General features: G+C 40.9%; 1 protein-coding gene across 1 annotated transcript in view; it reads left to right on the top strand.

Moving 5' to 3' along the window:
- Nucleotides 1-20,374, top strand: part of CPXM2 (carboxypeptidase X, M14 family member 2) — a gene marked incomplete at both ends in the record, with an annotated part of 77,444 nt that overhangs the window by 46,155 nt on the left and 10,915 nt on the right. Inside the window, 7 exon segments of the mRNA XM_084265438.1 lie at nt 265-349; nt 898-1,048; nt 9,897-9,985; nt 15,519-15,642; nt 17,097-17,293; nt 18,154-18,333; nt 19,907-20,204. Coding sequence (XP_084121564.1) covers nt 265-349; nt 898-1,048; nt 9,897-9,985; nt 15,519-15,642; nt 17,097-17,293; nt 18,154-18,333; nt 19,907-20,204 — 1,124 coding nt within the window.

Here is a 20,374-nt window from a genome sequence, read left to right as displayed (position 1 = left end):
TAAAAGGAAAGGAGAGGAAGAATCCCTCACCTCATGGAATCTCAGAATATTATCTTGGTGGGTTGGGGTTTTCTTTGCTTCTGCTTGCTGAGCTTTTGTTAATTATCTGTTGAATCTAGATTTGTATGTCACTTTTTCAGCCAAGTGTTGACATGACTCTGCCAACTGGGATTTCCATTCCTAGCCACCTTACCAGCTTTATTACGTTAACCACAATTTGCAGTCATTCTAAGTGATGGAAAATAACTCTCTGTCTTTTTCAAGGAGTAACTGGGTGACCTCGTACAGAGTCTTGGTGAGCAATGACAGTCACGCATGGACTGCTGTCAGAAATGAATCTGGAGACGTGGTGAGTATCACAAAACAGATGTTTTATGGAGAGAAGAGGTGGGAAAGTGGGGGCTGTCCACGAGCAGTTTTGATGTGCCAGATCGGTCAGTGTGAGACAACAAGGTGACATCTCCCAGTGATCCCACTAATTTTAAGGAGCAAATCACGTAATAATAATATAATACAGAGACACAGAATATCCTACATCCTACATGAAAAATCTATATGTGCCTGCCTATGGATGTGAATTCTACCCAGGCAGTGCTCTTGTCTGTGATGAGACACGTTTCTTGCTGCAGGGCTTGTGCAAGGGTTAGTGGCAGTCTGCTGGTCCCTGGGGACATCTCACACCCATGAGGTGTCTTTTGTTGGAGAGAGGCTGTGGAGCTCTGGTTCCTCCACCCCACTCTGAGAAGCATGGGGAGATTGTACTCTTTGAAAAGCAGCTCTGGCCTGAGACATCATCAGTCTGGAGCTGTGCCAGCTGACTTTTTCAGCGCTTTTGGTAATAGAAACAGACTTTTTGAAGCCCTGATCTTGCCATTTCTGTCTGTTTGGCTTACATAGATTTTTGAAGGAAACAGTGAGAAAGAGATCCCAGTTCTCAATATGTTGCCAGTGCCACTGGTTGCACGCTACATCCGTATCAACCCCCGCTCCTGGTTTCAAGAAGGCAGCATCTGTATGAGACTGGAAATCTTAGGGTGTCCTTTGCCAGGTAAGAGTCTCTCTCACTCGATGTTGACAGGGCTGCCTGTGCCAAGACTCAGACATTTCATTTCCTTTGGATGTTTGTGCCTTTGATATAATGCCTGTCTTTATTGAGTAGAGTTACGCAAAAGGGAACAAAGATATCTGGCCAGATACATGGACAGTATCAGGAGAACTCTTCAAATGCTACATATAGTATCTATAGGTGTCTTTATTAATAAGGCAAAATTGTATGGATGGTCTAAAAAGATGTTCTGTTTGGGCTGAAATGCAGTGCAATTAATCTTACTGAGCACGCACGTCCTGAGGGGGCAATAGAATTACCCATCAGAACAGTCACTAGCAGAAGTCTGAAGCTTCTAAGTCAAGAAAAACCATTTCAACTGTGTAATCCAAGTATTTATTTTGAAAAAAATTATTATTATTTCATTGTACAGGCGATAGGATCTCCCTGAATTAATTTGAAGGCAAATACTGTGACTGAACTAACACTAATCTTGCAGGGGGAGGGAGGGGAGTTGGGGATATAAAGAATTTCCAGCAAATTTCAAGCATTGCTGAATCCAGCATGATCCCTGACAAGTCTTGGGGGAAAGTGAATAGTCCTGCCTTTGGTAAAGACTCTCAGAAAGGCACAACCTGATGCTTGCCATGAGCATCAGGCGTTAGTGGTTTCTGTGCCAAGTGGAATTAGGGTTTTGCTAAGAAGTGTGTATGAAGTGAAACCTTATACAAGCCTTCAATGCTGCAAATTATGGTAAAGCTGTGTTTCCATTAAGTATGTGCTAAACAGTCTTATGGTGGATTTGTGTCTACATGTCTGTATGTATATAAATATTTGAAAAACTGTACAAACCTCTTCTGTGTTGCCCACTACTCATTCTGTGTCCTTCATTTGTTTTTTTCCTCTTTGATCTTAAATTCTGGCACCCTGGGGATAGCACTCTTGTTTTTTTGTAGGGGGCTATGAATAGTATTTTCAGAAACACTAGAGAGAGAGAGAGAAATGCAGAAAGAGATCTGCCTTCCCAGAGCCTATCATTACTGCTTTCACTGCTCCTGCTGCTGTTCAGAGACTTGCTGCCTCCAATACTACTGTTGATGTAGGGTCTTCACATGCCAAGAGGAGGTAGTCTGATTTTTTTCATTTAGATGCTTAAATACTAATGAGGGGAAAAAAGCAGCATCAACCACCACCACCAACAAAACTCAAGCAGGGACATGGGAGGGATAATTCTCTGAAAAAGAGATGTATAGGGCAAGTATTGTCTTAAAACTTGAGGTGTATTACCATAAAGCAGTGAAAGCATCATTTAGAGAACTGCTTTGCTGGGGTAGCAAATGCATCCTGGACTTGAATGGCAGCAACCAGGGGTATCCTGTGTATGTCAGTGTCTGTTTTTGATATGATTTGGGTTTGTTTTAACCCTGGGTTTAGAAAACTCCAGCTCTGTGAGCTACTTGTTTCCCACAATACCCTTTACCCTGGAGGGGCAATTCCAGAGCCTGTATTTCCCCCATCTCTTGAAAGTACTGGTGTGGGCTGCTGGAGAGCAGAGACCCTGCAGATTGCTCTGTGGGTTTGAGGAGGATCCAACCTATAAGACGGTGTGTGTGGCTGAAGGAAGAGCTTAGCTTTCACCAGCACCATGACTTTACCAGCACATGGGATGTGCACAGAGATCCCCAGCGAACAGCAGACACGATGCTCAAACCATTTTGCAGAGCAGTTTGTAGGGAAGTTCTCATAGTACTTTTCTATTCCACAAAACTCTACTTAAAGAGCAAAAATGCAGCTATTTGGAAAGGTGAGTTTTCTTTACTGAGTGCACCAGTTGCTTGCACCAGTGCCTTACTGGGTATGCACCCAGGAGCAATGTATCTGTCACCCTTCAGTGTCACAAGGCTGTACCAGCGGGCGAAGGTGTTACAGGGGTAACACTCTGTACTCTGAACTCCCATCACTGTGGCAGTGAGTGCTCTTATGGTTTGTTGTGGGTCTTGGATTAGCATAGAAACAGCGTCAATGCTTCTTCCTGATACTCATTTATTGAGTTAATTGCCTGCAGTGGCTGATTCAGTTTAATCCTGAAAGAAAATACCAGAATCATTCATTGAGAAACACAATGGGAACAGGGTGTGTTTATTCAAAATGTAATGGGACTGAAAGAACTAATAGGTTTTGATAAGCTGCTGACCCATCTTTTTAGCTCAGAAAGAACTGACATTTCTTTCTTCTAGCTCATTTTATTCATGGCACACAAGGCTCCCAAAACAAAGCTGTCCCCCAGGTTGCAGAGGCCTTTCCATGAGTGTTTCCTCCCTGTAGGACGTGACTTATCTTTTGCAGTTCCTTGTAACCAGGCTTCTTCACCCTCTGTTGGTGTCATCTGGCTTGTTCCAAGTTGGATAACCAACTGGTTTGGCCATGGGTCCAGTCTCTTTGATAACATTGTTAAATACTGGATTGACTGCTCAACTAGAAATCAAGGGTTCTTCTGACAGATGTTTCCTCCATAGAACTGAGAAAGTCTCTAAATACATAAAAATCAGGAGATGGAGCTCTGTCATTTCCCACACCTTCCCAAAGCCCATGAAAGAATCCCAGAATTACAAGGTTGGAAAAGACCTTTAAGACCACGGAATCCAAAAGAACTTACATGTAGTTACATTTCCTTGAATGCCTGGTGTGCTTTTGAATAGATTTACACCCTGAGTAGGAAAGTACAAGAAATCAGGCTGTCAGAGGGAATGGTTTGGTCAAGTTTTAGAGCTCCCACACACCATGTTCTCCTTAGGCAATGATAATGCATGGGAAGATGGGAGATGGGAAGATAGCCCAAGAAAAAAAGTGGGGCTGAAGGAAAGTGTAATTTTTCATCACTGAGAATTTTTTTCTGCATGTTTTAAACTTGTAATGTTAGGGTGTATGTCTTTATTAATCCCTGAGTAAATGAAGTGATTTGCATTCAGTCTGTACTCAGTATCAGCTTTCCATCGCGTAGGCTCACAAGGGAGGCTAAGAAAGTAATACCAGATGAAGAAGAAACCTGAATAAGACATTAATGTTCTAGGGAAGCTTTTTTAGCACTGGCAGGATGTGAGGGAAATGGTTAAAGACAGCTAGCACCCACTCCTGTGAGTAGGGCTCTGTTAATAAAACATGCTGCATATGCTAGGAGCACTAAAAGTTAGACAAATCATGAGAAAACACTATTTAGATAATTGGAACAGAGCAGTTACTGATTATCTAAGCACTATTATACAAGACGATTGTAATTTTTATCAGTGAAATGCTTATATATTATTCATAACATACATTTTTGGTGTGTTGTAGGCTAGCCTTGACAAATAACCTTTACTGGATGATTGCAGCAGCTCTACAAAAAAAAAAAAGCTGTGTTATTCAACTGTGTCAGTACCATCTTTCAGGCAACAGAAGTGATTTGCTGGTTCACCAAGGGAAAAACATTTAGCTGTGGAGGAAAGATGCCCAAAAAAATCCTACCTATAGCAGAGGATCAGCGCTGCCATTTCTTGTTGGGGAAAAAAAAAAGGGGGTGGGGTAAAAGCACCAGCATTTAATCATTTAATTCCCTCTTCAGTTTCCAAAAACACTAGTATTTACATAGATGGAGAGGCTGACATGCACAATCTTTTCCAATTTCTCTCTGAGGGATGGAAGTACTTTCTTTGCCTTTTCTTTCTCAAACCTAAGGAAAATAACAAAGAAACTGCATCTGATCAAAAGTACCCAGAGATAGGAGAGAGAAAATTAGCTGAGCTCTTCATGCATTTATTTATACTGTAGAGTATTCAAGGTAATAGGCAATTATGTGAATGGAATAAATTTGTGATTAAATTGAATTTTTAATAATTCTTATATAGAAAACTATCACTGATACCATGATTATGCTATCACTATCACCCAAGACAAAAGATGAACTACTCTGTAATGGACTACTGTTTTTGCAGTGGATGCATCCTCTGGTTCTATTTTCATTGCCTGTCTCTTCTTGCCCAGCTACCTGATTAAGTCTAGGGCTGTCCTGATTTCATATGAAACTGTGACTTTCTGCAAGTACCTTTCATTACAGTGAATGTGTACACAGCAGCACTAAATGCAGTGGATTACTCATGAGAGTAAGTTTTTACTTAGAGTGGAGTCTGTCCTTGTGTTCTGCTGTTATCATTGAAAAGCCAAAACTTAATCTAGGCCAATTTAAAACCTTTTTTTTTTTTTTTAAAGTTTGCCTGAGCAAAAAAGAGAATCAAAATTAACCCTAAATTCATTGTCTCCTGGGAAAAGCTAATATATGATGTTTCACCATGCTCATCGAGATTGATGAGTAACATCCCCTAGCAATGCACTGGGTATTATTAAAAGGTTTTCTTTCATATTTTATTTGTACAACAAAGTGTATACTACTCTGGAAGAGTATTTCCAACCCTCAGAATTGTCATTATTAGGGCTACAAAGATGATTAAGGGGCTGGAGCATTTCCCCTATGAGAAAAGGCTGAGTGAGCTGGGACTGCTCAGCCTGGAGAAAAGAAGACTAAGGGGGGACCTTATTAATGTTTATAAATATCTTAAGTATGGGATGCAGGGGGAAATGGGCAGCCCCTTTTCAGTGTCTGTGGGGACAGGACAAGGGGCAATGGCTGCAAGTTGGAGCACAGGGAGTTCCACACCAACATGGGAAAGAACTTTTACACAGTGAGGGTGGCAGAGCCCTGGACAGGCTGCCAAGGGGGGTGTGGAGTCTCCTTCTCTGGAGATATTCCAGACCCATCTGGATGCCTCCCTGTGTGACCTGTCCTAGGGAACCTGCTTTGGCAAGGGGGGGTTGGACTTGATGATCTCTGGAGGTCCCTTCCAACCCCTACAGTTCTGTGATTCTGATTAGAATTAAACTGTAGGAAATAATTTGAAACTACCAAATATTGGTAGAAAACCCTTAAGAAACAACTACCACAGTGAAAGGGTTTGTTTTTTCTCTCACACGTTATTATTGCTCATTATACTTAGCTGGAATTAATTGTGCAGTAATTGAGTATACATCAACGTAGACAGAAAAGAATCCATATGTAGCTGCAGAATATTATTTCACTGCTGATTTAATGTGGGATGTTGCTGCTCATGGCTGCCACGAAGTAGACCGTGTGGAAAAAGATCTGTAGTCATCTGCTATGTCTGCCAGTGGATTTTTTTCCAGATCACACATGTGCAGCCTGTAACACGTTTGGGTTTGTGAAGACAAGTCCAGTTCACTGACAGGACACAGAAACAGGGGGAAAAAAAAGGGTCATCTGCAAAATGGCATCTTGAGACTTTTCAGGGAGTCTGAAGAATTATACTAGGCTATTATTTTTATTGGAACATCAGCTAAATCACTTGGAATGACTGAATTCTCTTGTCCATTTGGTGCTCCACGTGAGCACCACTTCTGAGCTTGCAATATCCATCAGAGCGATACTATACAACTCACTGGAGGACTTCTGTGAGAATGGAGCAGACATCTTCCCAAAATCTGGCTTTTCCTGACCTTTCAAATAGTCACAGAATCCCAGACTGCTTTGGGTGGGAATGGACCTCAAAGCTCACCCAGTCCCACCCCTGCCATGGGCAGGGACACCCTCCACCAGCTCAGGGTGCCCAAAGGCTTATCCAACCTGACCCTGAACCCTGCCAGGGATTCAGGGGCAGCCTCATCTATTCTGGGCACCCTGTGCCAGGGCCTCCCCACCCTGACAAGGAAGGATTTCTGCCTAATGTCTCATCTAAATCTCTGCTCCTTCAGTTTCTGGCCATCACCCCCTGTCTTATCAATCACTGTCCCTGTAACCAGTCCCTCTCCAGCTTTCCTGGAGCCCCTTCAGGTACTGGGAGGCTGCTATAAAGTGTGAGGTGCATATGAAGCCTATGAACCAATCATACTGGGAATAGATGCAAGTTTTCCTTACTAAATGAGAGTATTTTGATCATGTTGCTTTGTGAGTGTCAATGTCATCTTCAAGTCATTGTGAAGTTCATTGAACTTCAGTTCAGTGCAAGTGAAAATTGAAAACTAGGGCAGGAAAAAGAAGACCAATGCACATTGTTAACATCATGACTGGAAACCCACTGGAAGCATCAGGGCTGCACTGCTTGAGGTGCTCTGTATAACAGAGCTGCAGTATAACAGAAAAAGGTCTCCATGTCACTTGTCCATCTTTTCAATGAATAGAAGTTTGAAGGTAACAAGCTACCTTTACCTGAAAACTTGACTAATTCTACTGGTAATGTAAAGATAGATTAGTTCTGGAAAAAAATAATATATTCCTTTGGATAAAAGGGAGTGCCACCCTTTTGAGGATCATCTCTCTTTGGAAGAGAGACTAGCAGAGGTAGTGCCATGAATAAATGAGTGCACTTAAACCCATATTCTTCTGTGGATTGATTTTCTTAGTCTTTTATTCTCTGTTTCATGAAAGAAAATAATTCTTGCCAAAGTTGACCTAACCAGCTGTGCACAAGATTTGTGGGTCTTTCTCCATTTTAGCCTTTAATTTGCTAATCTCTATTCCTGCTGCAGCAGAGATCCAGTGATCCAAGAGGACTCACAGTAGAGCCTGGCAAAACACGAGTGTTAATTCCCTGGGGAGCTGTCAGATTGTGCACTGGTTTGGAGCACAGACCAGAGATATGCTCATTCTCACAGTATGATTTTTTAAAGTTTCCACCAACTCTGCATCATTCACAGTCATTTCCATGATATTAATGTTTGATGTATGGAAAAAGTGCCAGACTTTGAAAGGAATGGGATTAAAGTATTAGGGAAAAAAAATCAGTTGCTGTATATTTTGGCTCATGGTGATAGAGAAAGTCTTCAACATCCTGGCAGCATTGTGATGTTTATATTTTTACAACAAAAGGATATTTTTACAATGGTGAAGATACTCTGTGTAGGATTATGCACATTGTCTCTAGAAGAGGTGGGGGTTTTTTATTGATTTACATTTCTCAGACACCAATACATTAATGAATCATTTCTATGAATTAACATGGCTTGAACTTTAAGGGTTTGGCATTCCAGAGTCATCTGCAGAGTTAATGCAGCATCATTGCTGTCAGTGGATTTGCATGAATTTAGCCTGCAGTTAGGTTGCAAAGAAGACCTAATGCTGTAGGTGAATTATATGAAAGTTCACAAGTTTGGGTTGTTTTTTTTTTTTTTTTTTAAATAAGCAAAGAAATCTGTCTCCTCACTTGATTGGGCTTGAATTCAAATTCCATGTGGTCTTGCTATAGAATAAATTCTCACTGGAAAGGAGGAACCACTTTGAACAGGAGTTTGCTGAGTCAGGATGGGGTTTCTTTGACCTGCCAGTATTTCTGCTGTAGATTAAGGAATTTAACTGGATACGAGCATGTGAATAAAAACTGGCAGAGACCACGGGTGGTGTTAAGGTGAAGCTTAATGGAACTTCATGTTTCATTTCATAAATAACTTAACTAGTTCAACTCTTGCTTTCCTTCCACGTAAGAAAAAAAAAACCAAATACTTTCAGAATTTTATGAGAAGAACAAATTTGAGGATGTTGAAGTTTTAATGTCAGAAACATGAAGCTTAAAAATGTGAAATCATGAGGTATTTTAAGTGGTATGAGTTTTCCATCATTTCAGTAGTTGTTGTATTATAGTGTCTACATATTCTTTCTACTAAGAGCTATGGGGCTTTTTTTCCCCCAAAAAATCACAACTGCCAGGTGATTCTGTATAACAAAGGAATTTTTCTTCTCTAGACACAGTGTCTTTTGGCAAGGCACTGACTTTTAGGCTTTTATATTGGGGATTTTTTTTTCCCAATAATTTTAAACCAAATGAAGATGATATTGAGCAAAGGGAAACAATTTATCAGAACAGCCTGACAACCACTGGTTTGACAAACAATTACTCAAGAGTCTGGATGTCCCAGATATGGCAAATGAAGGAACATGTCCAGTGTTTTCCAAATAGACTTGTTTGTCTCTAAAAATAAATGATGCTAGATTAGGTATTGGAGCATATATATCAGGAAATACAAAGTCTTGTCCTGTTTTGGTTTTTTCCAGATGAATGGCCTGGAAAGTCAAGGAAACAAAGGATATTGTTCTATCCATATATTGTCCTTTTATACATCAAATCACACAAACCATAATTAATATCCATGTAGAAACTAATATAGAATCATAGAATATACTGAATTGGGAAAGACCCATAGGATAATCAAGTCCAACTCCTGGATCCACACAATATGCTAGTTTTAAAGTAACAAAACCTCCAAGTTCCACAAAAAATATTTAGGAAATCATTCAGAAATGTTTAATATGTGCAGTAAATTCTGTCTGTATTTTCAAGCAGTGCAGAGACTCTGAAAATACTCATCAAGGAAACTAAAAGATTATTCCTAGTAACATAAAATTAATCAAGTAGACACAAAACATTTACTGGGGCTTTTTCCTCTGATGTGATCTTTTTCCACAATTTTATCTTCCATCTGACTCATCATTTTCCAGTGCCTTTTGCCCTCCTCTCTAGCCTCAGGATGCTCTTCTGCTTCTCTGTTGAAGTTCAGTTGTTCGTGCAGAGTAGCTGCCCAGCAAGATGATACCTCCTTGTTTCTGTTTGGCTCTACATGAACTGATTCATTCAGTAGTTAGAAATACTTCATATTTGTTAATTCTTTGAGTTTTGCTTTTGAAAACCTGTTTTAAGTACATATAGGACAGTGGAATTCAGATTTCCACACCACTTGCATTCATTATGCCTCTAAACATCTCCACATTTGAAATACATAAACATATGAAACTTCTTTTATTTTCTTTTCTCAGATCCAAATAATTATTACCACAGAAGAAATGAAATGACAACCACAGATAATCTTGACTTTAAGCACCACAACTACAAGGAAATGAGGCAGGTAGGACAAGAATCTGGGGTGTGACCTGAATGGAGGGTGGATGGGTGCAGGGTTTTCAGCTCTTAGGAATTCTACCTGTTAAAAAATATTGTTAAAGGGTGTGTTTGATCTATTATATATATTTTTTCCAGTTTTAATGTATTATTAAAAGTTGCAATCTGTTAAAATCCTGAAGTTTGCAGATCATCTAACCTTACACAGATGACACTACATGACAGAATGTTTATACATCATGTCTTGTCATTTTGCTTCCACATATATCTGAGCAGTGAATGTTGTATTGGTTTCTCCTTTCAGATTTGACCTAGCCATCAGAATTCCTTTAGATTTTGGCAAGGTTGAATGATCAGAATAAACTATACAGAGTCCAATTCTGTATTCATAGTTGTGACAGTTGGAAATAACTCAACAAAAACTACTGGAATTACTCTCTTAGCCAGGAGAAAGGAGGAAAATAATCCTGTTAGTATAGTTTTAAATCTACCAGCCTTGTTAATCTTGTTCCTTTAGCTTCAGGTAGGCAATGTTTTTGTTGTTTCTGTGGTTGTTTTTAATCTTGCTTCATGTCACCATAGACATAGGTGTTTGTTGTGCTAAAGAAATATTTCTTCCCTCTTTCTCCTCAAATATAAAGATAATATGTTTGGACTTGAAGTGTGTGAATCATTTGCTGTGTGCTGAATTTTCAGTGTATTTATACTGCATGAATCACCATTCTTTTTTATTGAGCAATTGTGTACTGAGTCACACATTTATTTTGGTAGAGATTTCATGGCCTATATTTCTTAGTGCAAAGATTAGACAAGTAGAAACTCAATTGGCATAGTTACTGTCAAGAACAAGAAAAAAAAGTGAATTTTAGATTCTCATTGGAGAAAGACAGGTTGGTCAGGTTAGAAATACGTTGGGGGGAAAAAAACCCACAGCTTTAAAACAGAATGTTTTTGCACTTTTCATACAAGAAGAAAATTTCCAGCTGTAGCTGAGAGCTGGTCAGTTGTGAAGTTTGACTTTGCTCTCCGAAGTTCTGTTTTTCTGTGTTAAAAAATGTCTTTTAGAGCCTATTGGATTCAAATTGGATTCAAATTGGGTTCTGCTGCCGGTGGGCAGAAGATTGTTGGTTGGATAGCAGTAAGTCTTATATTCCCAGAGGTATTCTTAGAACTTCATAGTTTCTTTCCTGAGTGTAAAATGGAACTATACTTCATTTTCAAGAGTCAATTTATTTATTATTTTAAATACTGTGCATTATGGTGAGTTTTTTTAGCTGCTTCACTGCCAACCATCTTTGAGATTATATATCACAAACACTGAGGAAGGAGGAGGAGAGAGTGTTCCCAGGGCCATGTTTTGGAAACATTACATTACATTGCAATATGTCAAGTATTTCTGAGAGGGAGGGATTTTCTCACTGTCAGATTATTTTAATAGAACTCTCTGTTTAGGAAGATGAAATTTATAGTAACAATTTTTTTCTCTAAAAGAGCATTCAAGATGGTTCTTTCAGTGAATGGGAACACTTGGTGTGCTCTCATGCAGAAGTCATGGTCTTACAGTCCAAAATAGTTGCATGATGTATTGATGCTGTACAGGGAGATGTTAAAATGGTTAATAGATATCCCCAGAAATAGCATGAGACAGACATTTGAGTACAACCTTGTCTTTGAAATAACTAACCTGGATCCTATCTTTCTTAGGAAACAGGAGAGTTAACTTTGAAATCCTTTTAAGTGGATGTGACTGGTATCTTTGCACAATCCAGACTCCAAGCACCCCTGAAGTCTTGTGGTCAGCTGTGTTTGTGGAGTGATGTAATGATAATGCAGAAAATTCTTCTGAATTGACGGGCACTGTATATGTCACCAACTGAACAGGTTTATTTGAGGGTGCACCAACCCAATGTAGAAGATGAGAGCTATACCCAGCAAACATCCTAGGTGGCATTGAATGATAGATGGTGTCTAATAGTCTCCAAGGTCAAAGAGGAGGTAGTTTATGGTTTGGTTGGCAGCAGAACAAGTAGAGAGATCTCCAGAGAGGGTAATGATAGCACTAACCTGGAAAGCATTGACTGAGGGCCCTTTGGCGTCCTTGCACTTGCACCATCTACAGTGTAAAGGTGTATTAAACACCTCTTCAGGAAGACAGAGGAATTGGACCTTCAAGACACAGGTTTTGCAGGGCTGCTTCAAAGACTGCATGAAGTGTTTTCCAGTGCGCTGGCAGGGTAAATAATTGGTAGTGACAAACAAATAGGAGCTGTCAAATAAGAGCTGTTAGTGACTGTAATTGTGAAAGTGTTTTACAGTCCTGTTGGTTGTTAATAAAGCCCCAACTGACTGTTACCATCAATTGTCTCTGACAGGTCGTACAAAATGCAAAGAAAACACGGTGACATTTCGGGTGACTTACCATGCTTTTTGTAGGGAAATGGCTATGAGAAAAGCTAATATGAAATATATTCATTTTCAGTATTGTGTTCACATACAAGTATTTAACTACATCCCTATATCCCTGCCGTTATCAAGAGAGCCCCAGGGAAGACTACTGCAGAGGAGAAGTTCTTTGACTCAGAGGGTGATCACATGCTTGCAATCAAAGAGGTGGTGGGAAGTTTGCTGAGGCCAGTATAAATATTTCCACTGGCTGCAATGTACTTTGAAGTTGGTCCTAAGCATTTTTCTCCCTAGTAATGAATTTTTTAACATACTTTTAACTGCTTTCCTAAATCTGTGCTCCGGATGTCCTGTGCCTGCTGGAGTGTCCATGTTAGGAAAGCTTCTGCTTCTGATTTCAGAGACACCCCTGTGAGGACAAGTTCATCTTCCTTATTTCACATCTTAGGGAGCTCTGGGATACATCAGCCAGGAGGCACTTTCCTACTGTTTGAAAAGGGTGTAAGGAGAGGAACTGGTAAATGTAGAGTTGAGACAGTAACAATTTTTACACATGACAGAAAGCAGGGTTTAGCCTGCTGAATTAGACCTCCTTTTAATGCAATATCTGTAGCCATTGGCAGACTAAAAAGAAATAATATTTATCTGCATTGGAGAAAAATACTGTATCTGATCCATGTCATCCTCTTGTCAGCAGGACACAAACTAATGATCCTCACACAGTAGACCTTGGATAAGTTTTGATCTGTGAGGCTCTAACAAGAGGTTCACAGCTCCATATCCCTTGATAGTATTTTTGGTTCATTATGAGAGGGTTCAGATGTGGTAGCTCTTGATCACAAAGATTTAAGGCAGTCTGTCTCCAAAAAGTTGGGAACTGTTTAAACCAAAGACTAGAAAATATAAAACAACGTCCTCTGGCTTCACCACCGTGTTTCAGCTGGAACAGCAAATGATGACATACCCACTGACGTGTGCCCAGAATGTTAAAATGGAGTTCTGTGGCAATAGGTAGGCACCCAAAATACCAGCACACTGATGGTGATGACAGTGGTGAAAAATGTAGATATGAAAATGGACAATATACCCCATCTGGCTCTATTTTTCAGATGGGTGCTGAGGGTAGATTTGCAAAAGCAATTGTTTCTTATATGTCTAAAGCCAACGTGAGAGATGAACAAATGTACAAAAATAGCATCTTTTCAATCTCTTTGCAACATGATTATAAACAGGAGTGAAGCCTTCTATGAGTGGAATTTTAATGATGTTCCTTCCAATGTGAATTGTGTTTCCACTTTGATTTGGTAAATGGTGGCAAGGGGATCGGACACATCTAATTATTGCATTTTTAAAAAATCATCAGCCTTGTTATCATCCAATATTGTTTCTAAATTAACACTACGTGAGCAAAGGGGTTTGCTGTGCTACAGTATTCCTTCAATAATGCATGCACCCTTGTTTATGAAAATATTGTCTAATTAATAGTCCCTAGGGTTCCAATTTACAGTAAAGTCCCTATTTCTTTCTTTGATTCCTTCCAATGGGGAAAAAAACATAAAATTGAGACACAAATTCTTGTCATTTAAAGCTATTTGCAATAACATCTTATTATTAACATATAAATTTTCAGGCTCGTTTCTAAATTTGAACGTTCACCTGAAATTCCACAGTATGGTGTGTGTTTGTGGGAGAATTTAGACTCTGGGCATCCTTATCTGGATGACGACCGTGTAGCTCCATTGGTTTAAAGAGAACTCTACCCTTAGCTGTGACCTTCCCATGTGTGTTAGTAAGCACTCTGGCTGTTTGATTGTATTTTGACTGTGTCATGCAGAATTTGCAGCAACAGTGAATAGAATAGATTTTGTTGGGTGGAATGTCTTTGATAGGAAGCTGGCATTTCCATTATTAACTCCTGTTTTTTTCCTGAGGCTTGGTAAGCAGATTCTGTGGAATCTGTACTGAAGGAGTATATCTTGCTGTGCTTAGGGAGTCATCCAGATTATATTCAGTTTGTAATTTTGGCTACATAGACACTGCCTTAACTGATGATTTTTCCCCATGAGATTTCACACTGTCACACAAGAAGGGTGGGTTTGGTTTCTACCAAATCACATTTCAATGGATGACAGCATTCTCTCCTTGTTTTGAATTAAGTTGTTGCCAGATAGGGTGAAGGAGAGAGAATTCTCCTGTACTGGACAGTGTGTCTGTGGCAACCACTAACACACTTGTGGTGGTGTGTCACTAACACCCCCGGTCACCTCAAGTCACTTAGCTATAGTCAGTCACAGTGTGTGTAGAAGCAAGTGTTAAGTTGCCTTCCACTGCATAATGTTTTGAAAACGTGGCTTACTGCCTGTTCATAGTGTAGCAACATGTTTGTGCTGGTTTCATTCTTAGTGGACTCCCCCCCTCAAGTCTTTAATTTTGTGATAATAATGTTACAAATACATCTCATGTAGGAAAGGAGTCCAGCAGAGACACACAAAGATGATTAAGGGTCTGGGGCATCTCCTCTACAAGGAAAGGCTGAATGAGCTGGGGTTGTTCAGCCTTGAGAAAAGAAGACTAAGGGGGGATCTGATCAATGTTTATCAATATCTGAAGTGTGGGACACAGGGGGACATGGGCAGCCCCTTCTCAGTGTCTGTGGGGACAGGACAAGGGGCAATGGCCTCAAATTAGAGCATAGGAAGTTCCACACTAATATGCAGAAGAACTTCTCCACAGTGAGGGTGAGGGAGCCCTGGGACAGGCTGCCCAAGGGGTGTGGAGTCTCCTTCTCTGGAGAGATTCCAGCCCCGTCTGGACACCGACCTGTGTGACCTGTCCTAGGGACCCTGCTTTGGCAGGGGGTTGGACTTGATGACCTCTGGAGGTCCCTTCCAACTCCTACAGTTCTGTGATTCTGTGAATCTCACCTACTCTGTGGCGTTACAGCAGACAGTGTTCAGCCTGTTCCAGCATGACAGCAGAGCCATACTTCATGATCTAAACATAAAGCTGTTACGACTAAGAAATGATCAGAACAGAAAATTAAGTTTTCTGCTGCAACCAGTGTGTGTTGAAATAATTAGCAGTGGATCTATTTTGATGCTGCATTGTCTAACTGCCTGTCTTTCTTTTCTTGGCAGCTGATGAAAACAGTGAACAAAATGTGCCCGAATATCACAAGAATTTACAATATTGGAAAAAGCAACCAAGGACTAAAGCTGTATGCTGTCGAGATTTCTGACAACCCAGGAGAACATGAAGTTGGTTAGGATTTAGTCTAACTAAATCTGTTGAAGGGTGTTGGGATTTGGGGTTGGGGTTTTTTTTATCCTCGTTCTCTGTATCTGCTGTAATTATCACTGATGGAATTATATTCACAGCAGCAAAGATTTCAAATGTATGTGGGAGGAACTTAGTGCTGTATTTCTAAATTGGGAAGAGGAGGGTGAGCGCAAATAGAAGGCATTTTGAATATGGGATCAAATTCTTTAATGATAATGAGTTTTATTCTTTATTTTAGCAAAATAGGAGTGAACTTTAGTACTGGGAAATGGGTTTTATTTGTGGGGATTTATGTAGCTTTGGACAGAAATCTGCCTTTTTTAAAAGGGGTGAATGCATTGCAAGCAAGGACAGGACAAATCTCCCAAATCATCTTTCACTGGTGAATGTTGGGGTACAATTTCCTACAATCATATAATTCTTCAGAATGCAAACTCATTCAGTCTTTTGACCTTCTGTGGAGAAGAATAAAGGTCTCCCTGTGATAGTGCCTGGGGCTGCTGTTGGAATAAAGGTGTCTTGTGCTTTGCCTTGTCCATAAATACCCTGATACATATTCATCCCACCCAAGATAAAATGCTGAGACACGCTCCTAAGCCATCTCTCAGTTTGTCTTAAGGGATGGAGCACAATAGATGTAACTTCTCAGTAGACTCCAGCGGGTCTTCAACTGCAGCCTCTGGGTCTTAGTTGTTAACACCAGAATAATTCATCTCATAATTCATCTTGTCCACTTACCTATCATTGAGAGTCCTACAGAAAACATGCAGAAAAACTGGGAAGGTGAATCCCACTTCAACACTTGGTCAATTTGGGTCTGTTGTGTTGATGTTTGCAAGTGTTATTCATACAAAGGACAACTAAATTACGGGGCTTTTTTAAATAGCTGACATTGTTATTAATCATCTCTGAAGTATTTTGTAGTTGAGTGTAAGTATTGCAGCATTCAATGTAACCTTGAAAAATACACATGAACCTGTGTTTTTAATTAGGGAAGGAAAAGGAGTGTGTGAAGTCAGAGATCAATTATGGTAACGCAGTGTTATCTTTTACAAGCCTGAACATCCGTCCCAGTGAACTACCAGCAATTATTCATGTTATTTCATGTTATTTTTAGACTATCAGAACTTTAAAAATCTACCCATAACATGCTGAAATAGTGAGTATAATTAAAAATCTGTTTCATGGAAACTAGGTTTTGGAGGTTTTACACAGTGTCTTTGGTCGTCACTGATACAGAAACCTGTTCTTCTAAAATAGCAACAGAAAATAGTGATTTGTTTCTCAAAAAGTTACATTTTCACCTGTCACTTGTTCAGTTAAGGCATTTCTCAAGCTCTCCTTAAGCAAAATACTGCTGATTGACATATTGCTGATTAGGTCAGATATTTGATGTGCTGCTCTGACTACACTTCTGCCCCATGTGTTTTCAACAGGTGAACCAGAATTTCGGTACATTGCAGGAGCTCATGGGAATGAAGTGCTTGGACGGGAGCTAATCCTTTTGCTAATGCAGTTCATGTGCCAGGAATACCTGGCTGGGAACCCACGCATTGTTCATCTCATTGAGGACACCAGAATCCACCTCCTGCCCTCAGTCAACCCAGATGGATATGACAAGGCATATAAAGCGGTAATAGGATTATGACCACGTCAAGGAATTATTTTAGTGGAATTTGATTAATGAAACGTGCTCCTGTTGCCATGATTTTCTTTTTAAAGGTCATATTTTACAAACAATCAAAATAAACACATTTTAAAAATAAGCACATCAAGGCAAACAGAAGCCACTGGAACATCTTGGGGAAAAATAAAAAGCCTGAAAGAATTCTATGTGATATTGGCTAACAGGACGATGTGTATGGAAAGGAGGGTCATAAAGTCTGCCAGAACAAACCATACTGAGGTGTATAGATCAATGGGAACAGCATTATGGAAAATGGAAAATTCATGCAGTCTGTTTCTCATGAGAAACCAAGCTAAGCACATGAAAATTTTGCATTCCTCTGCAGCTGAAATTTAATAGTGTGCCTTTAAGGAGAGCACAATGTGTTGGGCATCATAATAATTCAGTCTGGAAGAAGACAGACAGCAGGAGGAAAAATTGCAGGGGCTGGTCAAATGCACTTGGAAAATCTTGCAGGGCAGTCAGTAGAAGACTGGAATACAAAAGTTGCATTCATAGCATAGAAGTGAATATATGCTATCCCTAGGCTAACCCAGGAGAGACTCAGTCCTAAATAGAAACCTTGAAAACAAAACAGAACCTTTTCACTAACCTCAATAATTTTTCACGGGTTCTGCTTCACCTCATTCAAGGTTTGAAAAAAATCCAATTGTTCATTTCAGTTAATTAAAGAATTCATCGTTCAGTTTCTCTGTATAGAATTCTCTCTGACACATCCCCAAATGCTTTGCTGAGGGCTCACAGGTTGTCATTTTCTCCATAAACATTTTTTTTCTCTTTCTTCCTTTCTTTTTTTATTATCTAAGGGTTCAGAATTAGGAGGCTGGTCTTTAGGACGATGGACACAGGATGGCATTGACATCAACAATAATTTCCCTGATTTAAACTCTTTGCTCTGGGAGTCAGAAGATCAGAAGAAGAGTAAAAGAAAAGTTCCAAACCATCACATCCCAATCCCTGACTGGTACCTGTCTGAAAATGCAACTGTGAGTAAAAACCAGAGAGAAGGAAACACAATGTCTGGGGCAGGCTGAAAGAGTGGGCTTTGTATTTCTTAAGAAATTAGTAACTTGTGGGTGAAATTGCACAACTGGCCTAAGCTTCCTTGTTAGTGGAAATAAAAATGCAATGAATGTACTATTCACCACTGTATTTTACAGAATCACAGAATCCCTAGGTTGAAAAAGACCTTTAAGATCACCCAGTCCAACCCTTCCTGTCCTGTGCTAAACCAGATCCCTGAGCACCTCATCTACCCAGCTGTTAAACACACCCAGGGATGCTGACTCAGCCCCCTCCCTGGGCAGCCTGTGCCACAGCCCCACAACTCTGCCAGGGAAGAACTTTTCCCTCACATCTGATCTGATCCTGCCCTGGGGCAGCTTGAGGCCATTGCCCCTTGTCCCATCTCCTGTCCCCTGGCTGAAGAGACCATCGCCCACCTCTCTGCACCCTCCTGGCAGGGCAGGGGAGGTGGGGATAGGATCTCTCCTCAGCCTCCTCTTCTCCAGGCTGAACACCCCCAGCTCCCTCAGCTGCTCCTCAGAGGATTTGCCCTCCAGCCCCTTCCCCAGCCTGGTTGCCCTTCTCTGGACTCGCTCCAGGACCTCAATGTCCTTCTGATGGTGAGGAGCCCAGAACTGGACACAGCACTCGAGCTGTGGCCTCACCAATGCCGAGTACAGGGGCACAATCACTTCCCTAAACCTACTGGCCACACTATTTCTGATACAAAGAGACAATATTTCTGATTTTAGAGGCAGCATTTGGGAAGGGAACTGCTTCCCAGAGGATTTTCTTGTCCCTGGGCTATTGCTGGAACCTGGAGGACTCCTTGCCCAACTTTAAGGCAGCAGCAGGTAGACAAAGGAAAACCCACCACAGAGCTCAGAGCTGTAAATTGAGCTTCTCCCTGGTTTTGCTGCACAGACAAGCTCTTTGCAAAGTCAGCAGCCATATGGATTTCTCCTGGGGTTTTCTTGACGTTGTTATTTGAAATAACACAGCAAACATCGAAGCATATGCAAAAACAGTGCAGTGGCTTATGTTAAAGTCATTTCTTGGATCATAGAGCCAAAAATTTAACTTATTTTTTGAATGGCCTTTTAAAATATAATGGCAACTATTTCTAGTGGTGAGATTCCCTCAGTTTGAGGGGAAGGCACTGAACTGTAGCAGTTCTGTGGGCTTTAGAAATGTTTCTGGGCCTAAAATCCCTTCTTTCATTAACTCATTTCTCCTGATGGCAAGGGGAGCAGTGTCATTGTCTGACATCTGTGTCAGTTGCTGCCTTTGGCCTCACTGTTCAAAGATCTTCCTGCTACATAAATTACAATCCTTAAGGTTTTGTTAGGTGTTATGGGCTGTCAGTGACCTCCAAGGGGTGGCTGAGGAGCACCCTAACTTAGAGAAGCACTTCTCCTTGGCCACATCTCTGGTGCTGGCTACTCATCCACGCTAAGAAGCTCACAGCAGGACTCCAGTGTCTGTTCTACCTTTGAAAGAGAAACGGTCAGATTTCCCAGTTTGCATGCAAGCTGCTGTTTCTTTCTCTCCCAGGTGGCAGTCGAGACACGGGCAATAATAGCGTGGATGGAGAAAATTCCTTTCGTGCTGGGTGGCAACTTGCAGGGGGGGGAGCTGGTGGTGGCATACCCCTACGATATGGTGAGATCCATGTGGAAAACCCAGGATTACACACCCACCCCGGATGACCACGTCTTCCGCTGGCTGGCGTATTCCTACGCCTCCACTCATCGCCTGATGACAGATGCGAGAAGGCGAGCCTGTCACACAGAGGATTTCCAGAAGGAGGATGGCACTGTTAACGGAGCCTCCTGGCACACTGTGGCTGGAAGTAAGTGTCTGTAGAATCATAGGAACATTAAGGTTGGAAAAGGCCTCCGAGATCATCTAGTCCAACCGTTTCCCTACCACCCGTATCACTCACTAACCCACGTCCCTAAGAACCTCACCCAGCCTTTCCTTGAACACCCCAGTGACTCCACCACCTCCCTGGGCAACCCC

This window comes from Gallinula chloropus, assembly GCF_964237585.1.
Source record: "Gallinula chloropus genome assembly, chromosome: 5".
Taxonomy (NCBI): Eukaryota; Metazoa; Chordata; class Aves; order Gruiformes; family Rallidae; genus Gallinula; species Gallinula chloropus.
This window is presented reverse-complemented; position numbering and strand designations above follow the sequence as displayed.